This window comes from Pomacea canaliculata, linkage group LG8 (genome assembly GCF_003073045.1).
Source record: "Pomacea canaliculata isolate SZHN2017 linkage group LG8, ASM307304v1, whole genome shotgun sequence".
Lineage (NCBI taxonomy): Eukaryota > Metazoa > Mollusca > Gastropoda > Architaenioglossa > Ampullariidae > Pomacea > Pomacea canaliculata.
Genome location: NC_037597.1, coordinates 19,566,667 through 19,582,907, shown reverse-complemented (window position 1 = coordinate 19,582,907; position 16,241 = coordinate 19,566,667). Strand labels below are relative to the sequence as shown.

The 16,241-nt window shown below is 37.9% G+C and overlaps 1 protein-coding gene across 2 annotated transcripts; it reads left to right on the top strand.

Annotated features, from left to right (window-relative positions):
- Positions 1-88: 88 nt before the first annotated feature.
- Positions 89-15,982, top strand: LOC112571069 (zinc finger protein 37-like). 2 transcript variants are annotated; one of them, XM_025249871.1, is made up of 10 exons: positions 103-193; positions 1,130-1,241; positions 2,428-2,768; positions 2,996-3,251; positions 4,752-4,814; positions 5,863-6,690; positions 7,070-7,242; positions 7,433-7,568; positions 8,155-8,300; positions 8,929-15,982. In XM_025249871.1, exons 3-10 carry the CDS (start codon positions 2,463-2,465, stop codon positions 9,067-9,069), a joined length of 2,049 nt encoding a protein of 682 aa, XP_025105656.1. In that variant the 5' UTR covers positions 103-193; positions 1,130-1,241; positions 2,428-2,462; the 3' UTR covers positions 9,070-15,982. The 2 variants fall into 2 exon arrangements, with proteins under 2 accessions (XP_025105655.1, XP_025105656.1); XM_025249870.1 differs by lacking the exon at positions 1,130-1,241 and having other exon boundaries at positions 89-193.
- The last annotated feature ends 259 nt before the right edge of the window (positions 15,983-16,241 follow it).

Sequence of the window (16,241 nt, the reverse complement as noted above, 5' to 3'; positions counted from 1 at the left end):
TACGAAAAAGGTCTTCTGTGATTGGACGCCTTCGACCAATCATCTCTATTTTGAGAGGCATGTAACCTTCTTGCATCTAACGAAGAAACAAACGCACGCAGTGCTGTATGTCTAGCAGACGCACAGAAAATGGCGACTAGAAAACAGAAAGAGAAAAATGCGAACAAGACGGGCGAGCAGCCAGCTACAAGAGGTATGCATTATTGTTAACAGTATATTTATGATCTACTTAATCGTATATGCATGGTCTAACTTGTAAAGATTTTCGTTTAAAGTCGAACAAAAGAGCCTCTTCGACGTCGGCTGCTACGGCTTGCTTGCAGTTACATTCAAAACAGACCTTCATACAACTTTGACTTTAATGCTGCAATCTGAAGGTAAAAGTTACCATCAGACATATGTGTAATATAGGAGATATGATACACAACACTTTAATATTTCAAATCAGATCGGCAGCGCGAGTTTTCAACTGCTTTCTTAGTTTGAAGTGTGGTTGGCTTTCGTGACAGACGACGTCTCAATATGGCTGACGCAGGGAAGTAACTTTGGGCGCCAAAGACCTAAATAGGTCGTTATAGATCTCATTCATTCTTTAGTGCATTTTCTAACACGCTTTACTTACATGCAACAGGCATTATGTTTTTACATAAACTACAGTTCTTTCAAGTTTGAGCATTATATTATTTTGATATTTGAAAAGGAAGAAACTTAATCGCACAAGAAATAGTCGAAGCCGTCTGCTATCGTGGTGCTTGAATTCTTCTGTCGGCTGCTGCGGCCGAACGACAACGAGGCTACTCTGTTTCTGCGAACAGTTACGCCGAAATTTCTTTAATTTTTCATATTTGTTGCTTTTTTTAAAATCAAAAGTCTTTAATTTTTTTAAACCATATTACCATACCCCACTATTTCGATTCATGACACAGTACAAGAAATTACTTAATTAAATTAGAGACTAATTAACCCTCATACCAACAACCATGTGCTTTTGTTGGCTAGAAAATCCCTAGTAGTAGGTGCTCGCTCATTCTCGCTTGGGTTTTTTGCAAGGTAGCAATCAGCTTTACTGAGGTAAGACGGATACCTAAGAATGTTTAGTACTGTATTTACCTTTGTTTCATGAATACAGCATTTGGTTCATACCTAACGTTGAGGTAGCATTGCGTCTGCTTCGAAGCTGCAGCCCCGATCATCAACTTCTGTTTATAGTATCAGTGTAATGTTGTAAGGGAATCTGCAAAGCAAGTATTGCAATCAATTCATTTTATCATTAAGATTTCAGTACTATTATGTATATAAATATTAATCACTTGATTTTCCAAGATGTTTTGTTAGTTTGAAGTATGTCTTTTTTGTGAAGGTTTCAGTGCAGTGGTTTAGTAAACATGTCTCATAAGGTCTTACGCTTCCACAACACTTTTTAAAAAAATGGTTTCAAAGTTCTTTCATTATCTAAGGAAAGCTTCTTAAAAAAAGTGCTTATTTAATTTACAAATGATTTACTTCAGTAGCATGTAATTGATTTTCATTCTGGGTGTTAATATACTGAAGTGCGCGATCATAGAAATCTTGCAGGATAATTGCACGTTGACCAAAAAGGAACAAGCCTAACTGTGATCAGGTCAAAATTAACAGTAATTTAAAGTGCAAGATAGTATAGACAGCTGCACTCTTCATCTGATGACTTAATGTTAACAATCCCTAACACCAAAAGAACCACATATAGTCAAAGGATTTTTAGTTTGCTGCAAAACAGTGGAACTTTTTGCCCCTTCTATATCCGCGATCTACCTGCCATCAAATCCTTTAAACTTCACTGAAAACACATCTGTTCCATAAGCATTATTCCTAACAACAATCCACAGACTGCTTGTCCAGCTTCTAACCCTTTCTTTTACTTTCTCCACCTATTGACTAGTTTCTCCTGCTCATTTTCCTCTGCAGATTCATAAAACTCCCAATCCTTATAGATTATTCTTTGATTACTCTTTGCGTCTTCTATGTTTGTTTTTTATTGCTTGTCCGCTCAATTGTTTATCCTTCCATCCTCTGTATGCTGTCCATGTCTTGTTTTTTGTCTCAAGGGCTGAGAGCATTCTCCTTTATGAGCATGATCCTGCACTAAATAAATCACATTTTATTTTTATTATTGTAGCCAGTCGTATCTAAACAGTATCTCTAAAATTCAGCACATGAAGCCATTATTTCTGAGTGATTCTTCTTCAGAAAAAATGACCTGTTTGAAGTGGTTTTGATTTGTGCAGTTGAGGCAGAAACATGACCATTAACAGGTATCGATAAAATATAAAAAGAGTATAGGGATCACTATCAGGTCTTTACCACTTTAAAGTTCTACTTGTTAATTTTCTTCGGTTTCAGTTTTGAAGATTTGTTTTATGATTTTACAAATCTCTTATGCATTTGCAGAGGTACCATTGCGCCAATCACCAAGGAAACGAGCCATGATTGGTTTAGCGGTTGGGCACTCAGAAAAACCTATGCGTTCCTTGGATGTTTTGGCCAAGGTGGCCTCAGATGAGCTGGAGACTGAGCCCCAGACTTATCGGACATCTTCTAGGACTCCCAAAGAGGGTCAGAAGTCAGCACAGGAAAACTCTAAACACGTCAAAAAAGAGGATGGACAAACAGTTTCCAAAAAGAGTTCTCTGCAGGAAAAGAGTCCTAAGAAAGGAACAGGTGGAAATGTGGAGACTGCAGAGACAACCATTAAGGAAGAGGAGGCACAGTCCAAGAAACTGCCTAAAAAGGTAAAGCAAATGTATCTAAATTACTTGTTAGTGGCATTGTTTGAATTTTACTGTCTTCCGTCACATTTAGGATAATGCTAGGAAGTTTTAAGTTTTACATTCTTTATTGTTAGTGGTCTAAAAATGTAGATCAAGAAAAAAGCATGTTTTACTAGGAAACTAGAAATTATCGTTTATCTGCATCCTGATTTTAGTAGTAATGTGGAAAATCATTTATTTCTTTTCAGGTCACAAAACGAAGCATACAGTCGCTTGAAGAGGTCACGCTGGAGCACATAATACATCTGTCTACCAGGTCAATATTCAGCTTGTTTGCAGACCTGACATCTGATGAAATCAAGAGACTGTATACCTACCATTGTTTCTTAATGCCAGACAAGTGCCAGGAACAGTTCAGCAGCTTTGGAAATGAGACTCGTGCTCGTATTCAAATGATGAAACATCTTGATGGTCACATTCACACGCTGACAGAGAGAGCAAATGGTTTGTACATCATTTTGTGGTATAAATCTGCTTATTGGGGCCACTGCATTTAGGTTTATGTAGAACATCTGAAAAGATGGCAGATAAATTTTTTGGCTGTAAGAGTCATACTTGTTTATCATACAGGGCTCCTATACAATTTTGACAGTCTTGAAAGTGGTGGAAAAATGGGAAACTGTGTTCCAGACCTCAGAAAGTTTTGGAATTTTGATACTTTGCCTATAAAGACAAATCTAGATCTGAAATCTCTGGCAGAGCATCGTCTTGCACAGTTAAACACCCTTCCCTCCGTAAAGCAATAGTAAAGACAACCACAATTCACACAAAATGGTAAAGAACATATTGTAAACTGTTTTATTTTGCATAAAGACTTTGTGTGTTAAATCCAAGTGAACATGAATAGATCAGAAATCAACAAGTTTGTGAAAAGGATAGGAAAGCACAAATTTATTGAAAAAAAATGTGTCACACCACAATAGACTATAGAAAATTTTTCACAATTTTATTAGAAAGAGACTGGACTAAAACAGTAAAAACTGTGAGATGTCAATCTGGTCTTCATACTCAGAAAGTCAGAGTATATTCCTTATCTATTCCTGGTGCGACCTTGCTGGAAATGCCCTAAGTGGTACCGCTTGGTCGCATGCTCATGTTGGACTCCATGGTGGGTAGGGAGCATAAGGAACAAACAGAATCCTTTATATCATGGCACCCAAAAAGGTAACATTTTGATGCTGAAAAAAATTTTTAAGAGGAAGTAGAAAGTGTGACTATTTCATTAAAGAAAGTGAAGTCTTTTGTGGAAAATCTGAAAATTTTTTAAAACTTGAACAAAGTGTTAAACCTATTTCAAAGTTGGCTGAAGTTGCAAAATACTAATAAATCCTCATCCCATTCTTAGACTGGGCAGTCAGGGTTTTGCGCTCAAAATCTAAGCATGTGTTTGCCATATCAGCTAGTTTCCTCTCTTTTCCATGTATCAGACTGGAAACGTTCTGCCATCACTATTTCTCCTTTTCTGGCTCCAGTATTTGGAATGGTCTGCTTCCATCTCTTCACACAGTGGAGTCTGTACATTCCTTCCAATCTAAATTTTAAAAATATCTCTTTCAGAAACACCTACCCTAAGTCATCCATCTTTTTATCCTTTCTTCCCCATATCCCTATTTTTGCATTCTTTCATGTTCTTGTATTGCTTACCAGTTCACGTTTGTGAATGAACAATGAATCCTTTGGGGGTGTATGCACACTTATTCTGTCACTATGTTTTCATGCTTGTACAAAACCTGATTAAGTCAGCAATCCTGTGATTCAGTAAATTTTTGTGGCTCATAGAATAGCCATAGTCAATTTGTCTGATGTATTTTAGCCTACTGGTGTATGTAAGGTACAAGTAACTGCAGTCCAAAATTAAATAAAGCAGTCCAAGATATAGACACCATCATTATTGAGGACACTATATTCTTCATTCATGTTTCTCTGCTGTTCTGTTTAATACAGATCCCAATGCAAAAGAAGAGTTCATTGCCATACCTCTGCGTGTGAGGAGGAAAAAAGAAACAGGTAATAAAGATTCTTCTTAAATAAAAAGATTCAAGCTGCCCAAAATATTTTGCTCTTAAACTGTCTGGCCTCAGACTGTATAGTCTTGTAGACAGTGTGCTCAATTTAAGATCAAAAGGTTGCTGTCTAAGGTTTGTTTGGGCTGGAGACAGGCCTGACGAGAGTGTGGACAGGGGCTGTGAAGTGGATTTTTTCCTTCTTCTTTTCTTTTTCTTTTAAGGAAAAGTTGACGGAACATTCCTCACTCTGGGGATTTTTTTTTTATGGCATACTACAAGTTTGATCCTTTACCATCATTTTTTCTCATTTAACCACTCACATGTAAACAACTTTATATGTTTAAGTAGTGATGTAAATCCTACTGCACTTGTCCTAATGTTTGTAGACTACATTACGTTACTGAATGAAATGTAGATATTGGCAATCGAATTGTAAACATATTATTATGTACTGGGAAAATAATTAACGATTACAATTACAAGTGGCCCAGAGAGGTTGTCTGCCCCAGGGCCTGTGCTGGCTCTTGGCGGCCCTTGCTGGAGACTGAAGAACCTCTGCTCACCCAAGAGTGAGGGGTACCTGAATTTTGTGGGGTGGGGGTGAAAAAGCAGCAGAAGAGGTGTGAATACGTCTTCCTTAAGCTCTGCCCTACACATGATCCAATTACTTTTGGTTTAATGATGTGGGGCTATGTGACATTTGGCTTTTTTACGATCTTTTATTTATTCTTCGCTTATTTTTGCAAAGAAATATTCAGATAAAGTAGAATCTGAGAGTTGATTTAACGTAACACGTATTGTTCTATTTTTTTGTAAGTGTTTAATTGTTTAAAACTAATTTTGATTTTTAGTACTTTGTTATTTAGTTACTCCCATAGTCTTTTCCTAGCTCCAGGGGTGTTCTGGAATTCTTCATTTGAAAGAAATGAGAAACAATCTCTCAGATTTTATCCCTTAAAGAAACAGAAATCAAACTGCTAGCTTATGCAAGAACTATTATGGTAAAGTCCGCATGCATAAGCATTAACAGTTGGGTTTTTGTCCAACAGAAGCTGCAAAGAAGAAAAAGAGACCAGCCCTAGCCACTACAGAACCAACTTCTAGCAAGAAGAGAAAAACCAAAGCAAAATTTACTTCCCTCAAGTCAAGCAAATCATCAGACAAAGAAAGTGGCAATGATTCCTCTGAAGAGGAGAAGACTCCTATGAATGAGCCACAGTCATCTGCATCTGGAAGTCAGGACAGTGAAAAAAGCAAGAGCAAAAAGACAAAAAGCTCTTCAGAAATTGGCCAAGGTCAGAAGAAGGGTAACAAGCGCCAGATTCAGAAGCAGTCGTCTGTTGATAAAAGTGCTGAAGAGAGCCAGATCACATTAGGAGATAATGCAAAAGAAGCAGAAAAGAAATCTGCAAGTCTTGCAGAGGGCAATGTTCCTGCAACTGCTTCTGGGACTAAACAACAGAGAAAGAAGTCTTCTAAATCACCCCCTATCAAAAGTCAGGAGGATACGGCTCAGACTATGCCAGAGAGTCCATCAGAAAATGTACAGCATGTTGCTGCTGAAAAACTGGCTCAGGTTCAGCCATTCTTAGACCACAGTTATACTAGTGTCTGTGGAAAGAAACCTGGTTGGCACAGTGTCTACGAAGGAAATGATGACAGTGAAGATGACGGCGATATTAGTGACTCATCCTCAAGCACAAGCGCTCAGTCTCAGGGCTCAGGGCTGTCTGTGCCAATTCTGCCATTGTCACATGTCTCAGGTGGGGAGGTGCCTATGGTTAGTGTGGAGGAGATTGTGCCAAGAAAAATGAACACAGTTGCTGCAGTCACTGTGGCTGGACCCAGCAGTGAAGACACAGGTCATTCTGGTGAGAGTAAGTATTATTCATTTGCTATACATTTTCTGTGATTATGTGTGCATACAAGTGTGTCTGGCGATGTTGCTTTTAAAGCATACACACACACATAATTAAATAAAATCCACTACATAAACAGAACTTGCAAGTCATGGCTTGCCATTTGGCTGTCGATAGAAGCTTGATAAGCCTGAAAAATGTTGTATGATTATCACAGATCATTCTAAGTTATGACAACTTCCTATCCCTATCATTCTGATAATTCAGTTCTCCAAAAAGGAGAAATTATGCTTTTAAAATGAAGAAGCTGCATGAACTTTAGGATGTTATAGTGGGGACTTTTTTTTTTTTTTAGTTTGTAGTGCGTGTGTAAAAGATGGTGTTTTTTTTGTAATAGAACCATATCCTCCCATGCCAAAGTCGCTTCTAGCAACTCGGGGAAGATTAGCTGTTCCTGAAGAGGATCATTCAGCCAGTGAGGTAGAAGAATGTGTTGCCAGTCCAAAGCGTCGCAAGAAAGTGGCAACATTTAGTCGAGCACAAAGGGAAAGTCCAGCTGATTGGGAAAAGGTTAGCTGTTCATTTCAGTGATTTATCTGCTTTATACTGACATAAAGACAGAAATGATAAAACAAAGATAAATGAATAAGGCTATATGCATGTTGCAGCATTTGTGCACATATTTCTCACGTCAAAATGTGATTCTAAGATGCAGCAGTACTGTGGTCATGTTGTCCCTCATTCTCCTGTTCTATTCCAGAGAGTTGCATTACGCTGCATACGGGAACTGAAAGGGCGAAAGAAGGATGACAAAATGACTCTAGTCTGTAAGATTTGCAAAGACAAGTCTTTCACGGCAGGAGCCACGCTAATGTACCATTATCGGAGCCATGCTGGTGAGTTAATAAATTTCGCTTACATAGCACGATATCCAAGCCCTCTGGGTGAGCTCACTGTGCTTTATACATCACAGTGTTCATGGGAATTGTCATTAATATATAAATCACAGTTGAAAAAGAAAGAAAAGTAATTGGACTTGTGAGACAAAACCCCTACCAAAAGGTTAACAAGTTATGGGGAGGCCAAGTCTACAGTTGAACGATTCCAAATGAACCTAGAGCAATGATAGTGCACACAACTCAATATACCTAGGGCAAGTGATATGCAAATGGTGTCAGAGGCAAGCAGACAGTTCTGGTAATAATATCAAACAATAAATGAGGTAAAAGGGCTACTGTCTATGGTGGCGACACACATATATCCCAAATCTAAAACATTGGAAAATATAGCAGACAAATCATTTTGTATCATTTTGCTTTTGAATAACTTCTTGCAGTAGACTAAGATGTCGTGTGAGCACAGCTCGGTGTTCAACACAAGTGGGAAGAGATTCAGGATAAGTGTCATGCGCGGGCATGTACAGACTAGTTTGCCTAGAATGCTAAACAAGTTCAGTCATAATTTGTCTTTCTTATTTTTCAGGAATCAAGCCATTCCAATGCCTGATTTGTAAAACAACATTCACACGCCAGCACAGCCTCAATTATCATATGCTGATCCATAATAACCTTAGTCGATTCAATTGTAAAGACTGTGGACGGAAATTTAGACACCCCAGCCATTTTAAGGTACTTTTTTCCTATTAAAGAAAGTTTATGAAAAATGGGGATTGTTTTAGGGTCCCCTTATTATTTGTAATACAACAAACACTGATTTAAAATGTGGTAAGCTTGAAGGTTTGTCTGGCTTGCCATTCTTCAGCAACCTTAGCCTTCCTACTTGTTGGTCTTATTGCTGCTTTTCCTGGCTCTTTCCATTCTCCCTATCCATAGTAGAACTGGGAGAAGTTTGCTTCACCACATGAGCATTAAGCAAGCATGTCTTCAGGTTCAAACTCCTGTGCTATAACCACTTGACTGTCTGTAGAGAGATGAGAAAAGTGGGGTGTGAGGGAGAAGAGACAGCACCGGCCTCACAAATGCGGGCTTTAAGATAACCAAGAACATGAAAAACTTCCCTACACTGTCCTGTCAAAGGCTACCATGTCATGTCCCTTCTTGCCCCATCGCCAAATCCATTATTAGGAGCTGTGACTTTGACAGGGTTCTGACAAATGTGGGAAGTGCAAGGTTTAAAGAGACTACTTTTAAATGTACTGAATTATTTTTTCTTATAATAAAGATATGTTATATTGTTTTCATATATATATACACACACTCACTGCGGAATCATTAATGCATTTCTCATTTTTTACAGGAACATTTGAGACGTCACACAGGAGAAACGCCGTTTGAATGTAAAGAATGCAAGTCAAAATTCAAGACACGCAATACATACAAGCGTCATTTAAAGACACGACATGGAAAGCTACTGACAGCTTTTGGAATCATCCCATGAGCCAGGAAGAGTTTTTAAAAGTACGCACAAAGCCATACAAAAAGACTCCATCAGAAACATCAGGTGCTTCTGGTCAGGTTCAGACAGCCCACAGTGCTGCTCCCTTTCAGCCTAAGTCACGCAAGATAAAGACCACAAGCACCATCACATCCGTTTCAGCCATTCCTCCAGCCACAATGACAGCTGCAGCAGCCATCCCTTCCGCTGTCCAGGCGACTGCTTTCTTCACCATCTCGCCAGCTGCCTTCAACGGCGCCCAGGCCGTCATCAAAACAGAAATGCAGTATGCCCCACAGGAGGAAACAACAGATAGTTCAGAGCGGGAAGAGGATTCAGAGCCAGTGTATTTGCCGATTGGTATTGTTGAGCGCTAGATCCCCAGCATGCACCCCTCTAGGTGAAGAGATTGTTCAGCATTAAAACTGTGGGTCTTTCATCACGTTGGGAGTTTCCATAATTGCCAGCTTTTGGTGGTGTGAGGGAAGTGCAGCGGATCTGGTACTTGTTTGATTTTAACGTGACAGCATATTCAGGGCTCTTGGCAGCAATATTTTGTGTGTACGTCAGATCTGAGGTTTCCCGTCTCCTATATCGTTTCAGTCTGCCTTTTCATGTAAGATTTTTGTTTTGTATTTGACACACTAACTTGATTCACTTGGAGAACTAACAGTACGAGTGCTGTTATCTTACTTTTTAAATGAACAGTGTTCTGACAGGTTTTTTTTTTTTTTACTTTCTTCCTAGATGCATGAAGACCTTAGCTATAACCTGAATGGCACTTACTGGCAGAACCTGTTTCTATCAAGTTTACTTGTTGCCTATTTGATAGCCTCTTTGCACCCTAAAATAACAGTGTGCATAAGACTTCTTTCTTGTTTCTTGTTATAAATGTGTTTCATGAAAGACTTTTTTTTATTCATAAAGTTAAGTGAAACGGCAGTTGTTTGGTAATTGGTTATGTGCAGAACTGTTTAAAATGTTTATGGGAAACTGAGTTGAAAGATAAGAGGTGTGTTTAAACGAGGTACAACCGGTGATACAGAAAACAGGAAGCTAGAGACACAAGACGTACATGAAGTATTGGTGAACTGTTGTTTCATCTATGCAGGAAGGCAGAGGGCTGAGTGGTTAGAAATTTGACTTCGGAATTGGAAGGTTGTAGCAGTTTGATACCTATACGGTGTCTCAAACTTGATTCAGCTGTCAGGAAGGAGTTTCTAATTCTTTAACAGGTTGGGAAAGATAAGGCTTCAAGAAAGAGAAGGTTACCACCCTCACAAAAAGCTGGCCCTATGTGGCACTTTGATGACTGAAAGGTTAGGGGACTATCATTTTTATTTCTCTTCTTGCTCTAAGACTGAATAAATAGATTTAGTTTCCTGCCACAGTTTTATTTCATATTAATATACCTAGTATTTTTCATTTAGCATAATTGGTTTTTGGGTTTGTTTGGTTTTGTTTTTTTTTTAATTTTAGGAGTTAACTTGTGAAAGAAGTAAAGATTGAGTGCTTGTTAGTTTGTGAAGGCAGTAGAGACTACATGGTTGCTAATGGTGTCCACATTATTTCTCCAATCTTCGTTGTTGTCTGGCCACCCACTTGTGCAGCCACTTTCTCAAGTGTTCATGAGCATAAAGCGTAAAAGATCCCATGACCTGGTGGCATTATGAGAAGTGATTGACAAGGGTTAGGTATATCTACGGTTATGTAGAATCCATTCCCTTCTTTTTTTTCTGGTTGGACAGAGACATTTCCACTCTGTGGCACTTTTGAGCTTTGAACCTTCCACTTTCTGTTTTGGAGTACGCTAGCTATATGATTGCAAAATCTCCCTTTAACTGTCTTGCTTGAAATTATTTGAAAATATTACCTCTCAGGAGAAAGATTACATGTTTCATACCCAGGCAGCAACCACAGCTACTTGTACATTTCTGACATTCTGTGAATGACTTACGCATTGGCAGTAATCAAAAATCTGATCACCTGTTTCTTAACCACATGTTTGCTGGAAAAATTCACGTGACATTTACTAGGTTTAATCCAGAGGCATAGGTGGGACGAAAGAAGAGGGTTTTTTATGTCTTGTGATTTTTTTTTTTTAAGGTTACCCAGCAGGTAAGCTGCTGAACATACTAGCAACCATAAGACATTAAATATGAAAATGACAGTCATTATAAATATACAATTTTGTTTCACCATTGTAACTTTTAGTTTATCACACAAAAAGTTAGAAACAGTAACTCTTTGTCTAATATTGATCTATGTTGATGTTATATATGATGGGTATTCTTACATTTTCCTTAGATTTCATATGTCCATGATATCGTCAGAAGCATGAATAAGAAGGGAAAGATTGTCAGTCATCTGTTTTCTGGTTGGAAGACTTTATTTACTTCTTGCATTGACCAGGATATGTCCTGTGAAATACAGACTGGTCCAGAGTTTCCCGTCATATAGAAACATGTATATCACCTAAGAGAGCTCCAAATCATGTAAAGAAAATTTTGCTATGGAAATCTGAAGGATTTGGCATCAGGGGTCTGAAAAACAAAAGTTAGGTTGGAGGTCTTTCTCATAGCATCGACATTTTGTTTTAAACCAGATGCAAAAGAATCAAGATATTAACATGTGTTCATTGGTGTGTACTTTTTTCTGTAACTGGTTGATAAAATGATATGTTCACAGGATGCAGTAAACACCGGGCAGGTTATAAGGTGACAGTCGACTAGCATGTTAGCTGGAAACGAAATGAGAGAAAAACCACATTTTCTTGGGTTGCAATGGGTGTATGTTAAACATACCCTGTCCTTTACTATTGATAGAGTTGACACCTGTAAACAAGGACTATAAAGAAATCTCTAGGTTATCTAGTGGCCTGGCAGGTCTCTTCCTATGAAAGGAGAAGACAGTGTCTTCTGACCATGTGCTGTTATCCCAATTTATAGCTATGCCCTAGATAAAATTTTTAATAAGTGAAAGAAGCTTTATGTGGGGAAAAATAAAAGGAACAAGGATTTTGAATAGTTTGCTTCACATGGATGGCCTGTAGGTTAGAGCAACAGCCTCTGAACCAAACGGCATGCATACAAGCTGGTTGGAAACCTTTGTGGTGCATACTTCCCCCAGTTGACCCAGATTTGTAATGGGTTGCTGACTTAGCGTTGGGGAAGGTATAGAAGGAAAAGAAGAAGGGCACCACCTTCACAAAATCAGACTCCTAGATAACAAAGTTGTGGTAAAAAGATATGTAAAACCACTAATGTCATAAGAGTCAATCAGATTGCAGGAATTCATGCTAGGGTTAGTCAATGAAAGGTCGCTGAACATTAAGCAAGCCAGGGCCAGGTGCACGAAGTACTATTACCTTTCAGTCTGGCTGGCCACATGAAGCAGTCAGAAAAACTGTATAACAGACACACGTAAACATGTTTCCATGCTGCTTTGTGTATGTCATCAAGATAATGGCTGGCAATATGTTGTGCACCTGGCTGTGGATCTAAGTGAGCTAAGGCTACCACAGAGGAAAAAACAACTGATTTCATTCACATTAAACTTTAAAGAAACCAGTTTAAGGTGGCATAACTGTATAGAAGTATCACCTCTCAAAAGTGAAGCTATGCAAAAATATGGTACTGGACTTCGCATATTCAATTTAACCCTGTTTAGGGAAACATGTGCCTTCTTGCTGGAATTACAGGGTTTTTGGGGGTCTTTCACCTTAATTCTGGTATCTCTATGTAAAAAGTATAATTGTAGAATGAACATCATACTTTTGCATGTTACACCATTTATGGATGTTCGTGTGAAGAAAGCTTTCTTTGAAAGAGATGTTTTTACACAAATTTTTACTCTTGTAAATGGTGTTTACTTTGTTTGGCCTTTCTTTGCATTCTCCAATGATCTATTGTATATTTCAAAGAGAAAATCAATGAAATAGGTGTTTTGCACTCATTTCAGGAGAGGTTTATTGGTGCATAGATGAAGTCTTAAGGACATAAAAGTAGTTAAGAGACAGTTTCAGTTTTTTTAACATCTTATTTAATAGAAAAATAGAATTCGGAAAGAAAATCTTAACCCTGTCAAATTTCTGCTATCACCTTTTTATCTTTGTATAGTCCATCAATATTCTTTTTTCGCTCTTAGATTCTGTTCTTTTGCTGGCTAAGAATTATTTTCAAATAGGAAAGGCTGTAGATGGATTTTAAATAGTCTTATAGATGTTTATATGCTTTCATTAGTGTTAAATTTAATTAGTTTACCTGCATGTTTTTAAGCCTACTGCGTGTGGCATCTATGCTTACAACAATCATTGCAAATGCTTACAGAGCTCTGTGTAAAGCCCTGATCCCACTCTCAGTGTTTCAGTTTTTGCGTCAGTGTGAGGAAATTTTGCAAAAATTTTGTTTGCAACTAAATTTGCTCGTAAGATGTGTGTGTTACTGCACAATAGCTGAATAATCAGAAATGTATACGCCAGATCAAGTATGAAGGTGGCTATTTTGTACAGATGGTTTTGTCACAGCTGTTGTGCTGTATAAAATTAATTTTCAGGTTAAAATTAATCCGTGCCTTGATAAAGTATTTCTTGCAACTAGCAATAAATTTTCAGACTTAGGAATCCAGTTTCTAGCTTTTAAGTTATCATACAACCTACATGCAACTTCCTGTTAAGATTTTTCATTTTTCTTCTACTTATCCCTCCATCCTCTTATGTCCCATATGTTCATCTTTGCGAGGATTAATGAGAACTTCTTAAGTGGTTTGGTTGTATTTCATTTTGAGGTCTTTGCTTTTGTAGGGTGAGTCCAGTTCGTTTTTCTTTTTTTTTTTTTTTTTTTTTAATCAAAATTATCTTTTTCTTCCTTATGAAAGACCTGGACCTATAGCCAACAAACAGCATTTAGTCAAGAATTTTACGTGCTTTGTTTGAATCATTAAGGGAATTCATAGCTAACCATTTCTGTAATTAGATGATTGCTTCATTATTTCATACTATAAGTACCCTGATGGAAGAATCTCAGTACCGAAGATCTTTGTCTTAAATCCCCAAACCCATCTAAAGTGTTTAGAAATGCAGCCCTGACCTGGTTTCCTTGCAGCCCACTCTGTTACTGTGACAAAACATCTCATGTATGGGTCTCACTGGACATGTCTGGATGAGATAATCAATGTTTTTGAGGCTGGTTTTATTGTTTATATTATGCATCTGACTGTGATATTTTATGATTCACTTGTGACTGTGAGCATTTGAGAGCATATTTGACGATGTGTGTACCTGTGCAAGAATGTTTCTCTTCAAGGGTGTGTCTTTCATTTCAAGAAAGAAGTTTGTTGGGAATGTGAAAGACATTGGTTTATATAGAATTTATCAGCCTAAAGTAACATTACTGTGTCATCAATCAGTGGCATGTGAACCTTGTCAAAATATTGTACATTTTGAGAAAGTTATCCTTGAAAACTTCCCCTTAATTTGATATTTTTCACAAAATCACACAACACTCCCTCCCTTCCCTTCCACACACAGCACGAAGCATACTAGTCAAACAAGATTTAACAGCCTGAAAAAAGAGAGGTATAGAAACTTCACAGTAAATTGCTGAAGAGCCTTCAAGCTACAATTAAGTCTCCCACAACATCATCTACAAAGACAATTGACAGTATGTAATGTCGGTCTTCTCCCATATCTTGTGAAAGTTTCAGTGCAGGAGGTTTTCTGTAGTCTTTACAACCTAACCCAGACCTGTTTATTAAATGGCCAGCCTAAAATAAAATCCTTGTAACCCCAGGAAATGAACCTGTAATCTTGATTTAGTGTTTATTCGGTCACAGATCAAGCATGTTTAGCTCTTAGCCATAGCTCCTGTAATTTTGACCGCTTTACAATAATTTCCTGAAGCAAAGATCAAGATGTCTGGCTTAGCAAAGCAAATCTTTTACCTTTATATAAGTGATGCAAATTTCAGTTCTAGTAATGACTTGGTCAAATATTTGAGAATGTCCAACCCATCACAAGATACTGCTCCCCTTCTGAACAGCTCCAGTGAAATTCATGCAAGGGAGACTATAAAGATTTGACTTTAGGATAAAGCTAACATTTGCAAGATGTTAATTATAATTTCTTAAATTTTATAGGACTGATGGTGAATGAAGGAAGCACTCCTGAAGGGAAAATGTGTGTTATGCATCAGCTGTGAAGGTTATTTGTATTTTGATGGAAAACTTGCATAAATATCAGTGCACGTGGAATGATAGAATTTGCACTTAACATTAACAGTAATAGTTGTCTTTGCTTATGCTGTTCATTCCCAAAGTACTCTTCCTCTTCATACCCTTAGTGAACATTGCATTCACCCTGAACCTGTTATATTATCTCTTAACAATTCTAGAGCTGCCAGAGCTGAGCTTTTCATGGACTGACACATAGGATGATAAAGATTCCCAATGCAGTGCATATGGCAAGAAACATTTGTACAGAGCATATCAGCTTTACTAAAAGAATCTTTAGAATTTTTACAAAAATTCAGGTTAGATGAAAATTATTAAATCTGTAAATATGTAATAAGAATATAGAAGGCTCACAAGCTTGACTGACATATGCTCGTTGTACAGTGGGAACCCTCCGTGTTCAATGTAGCAATTAGCTTTTTATCTAACTGTATAGGCTGTAAAAGGCAGAGAGGGTAAATGTTTGTATGTGGATAGCAGATAGATTCAAAAGGTAAGATGCAATAAACTATTTCCACATGACAGTAAATTGGATTGTGTGGTGTGCTCCAATTTTCTTGTACATAGACACTCATATTCTCAAACCATTTGTACCAAATTAATGAAAAATGTTTTTATTCTTGTACAGTGTTGTTCTATAAAGGACTGCAGCTAATTTGGCAATGACAAATAAACATTTATAATATGACTGGCCTCATTCTGTGTGTGTGTGTGTGCAAGCTTTGTCAAGATCTGAAGAAACCATGAAAATGTTTTCCCCGGCTACTTTTATAATTTCTTGTCCTCTCCACACTTGGCAAGGTAAAGGCCTGAGGTTGTTGGGGTATTAGAAACCTCACTTTTCTCCAGGCCATGTAAATGTCAGGGCAGGCTCATCCCCTCTCCCTTACTGCCTTAAGGAGTCAGGAACCAACTGAGTTGACAGATATTGAAGGTGGGATGCCAGT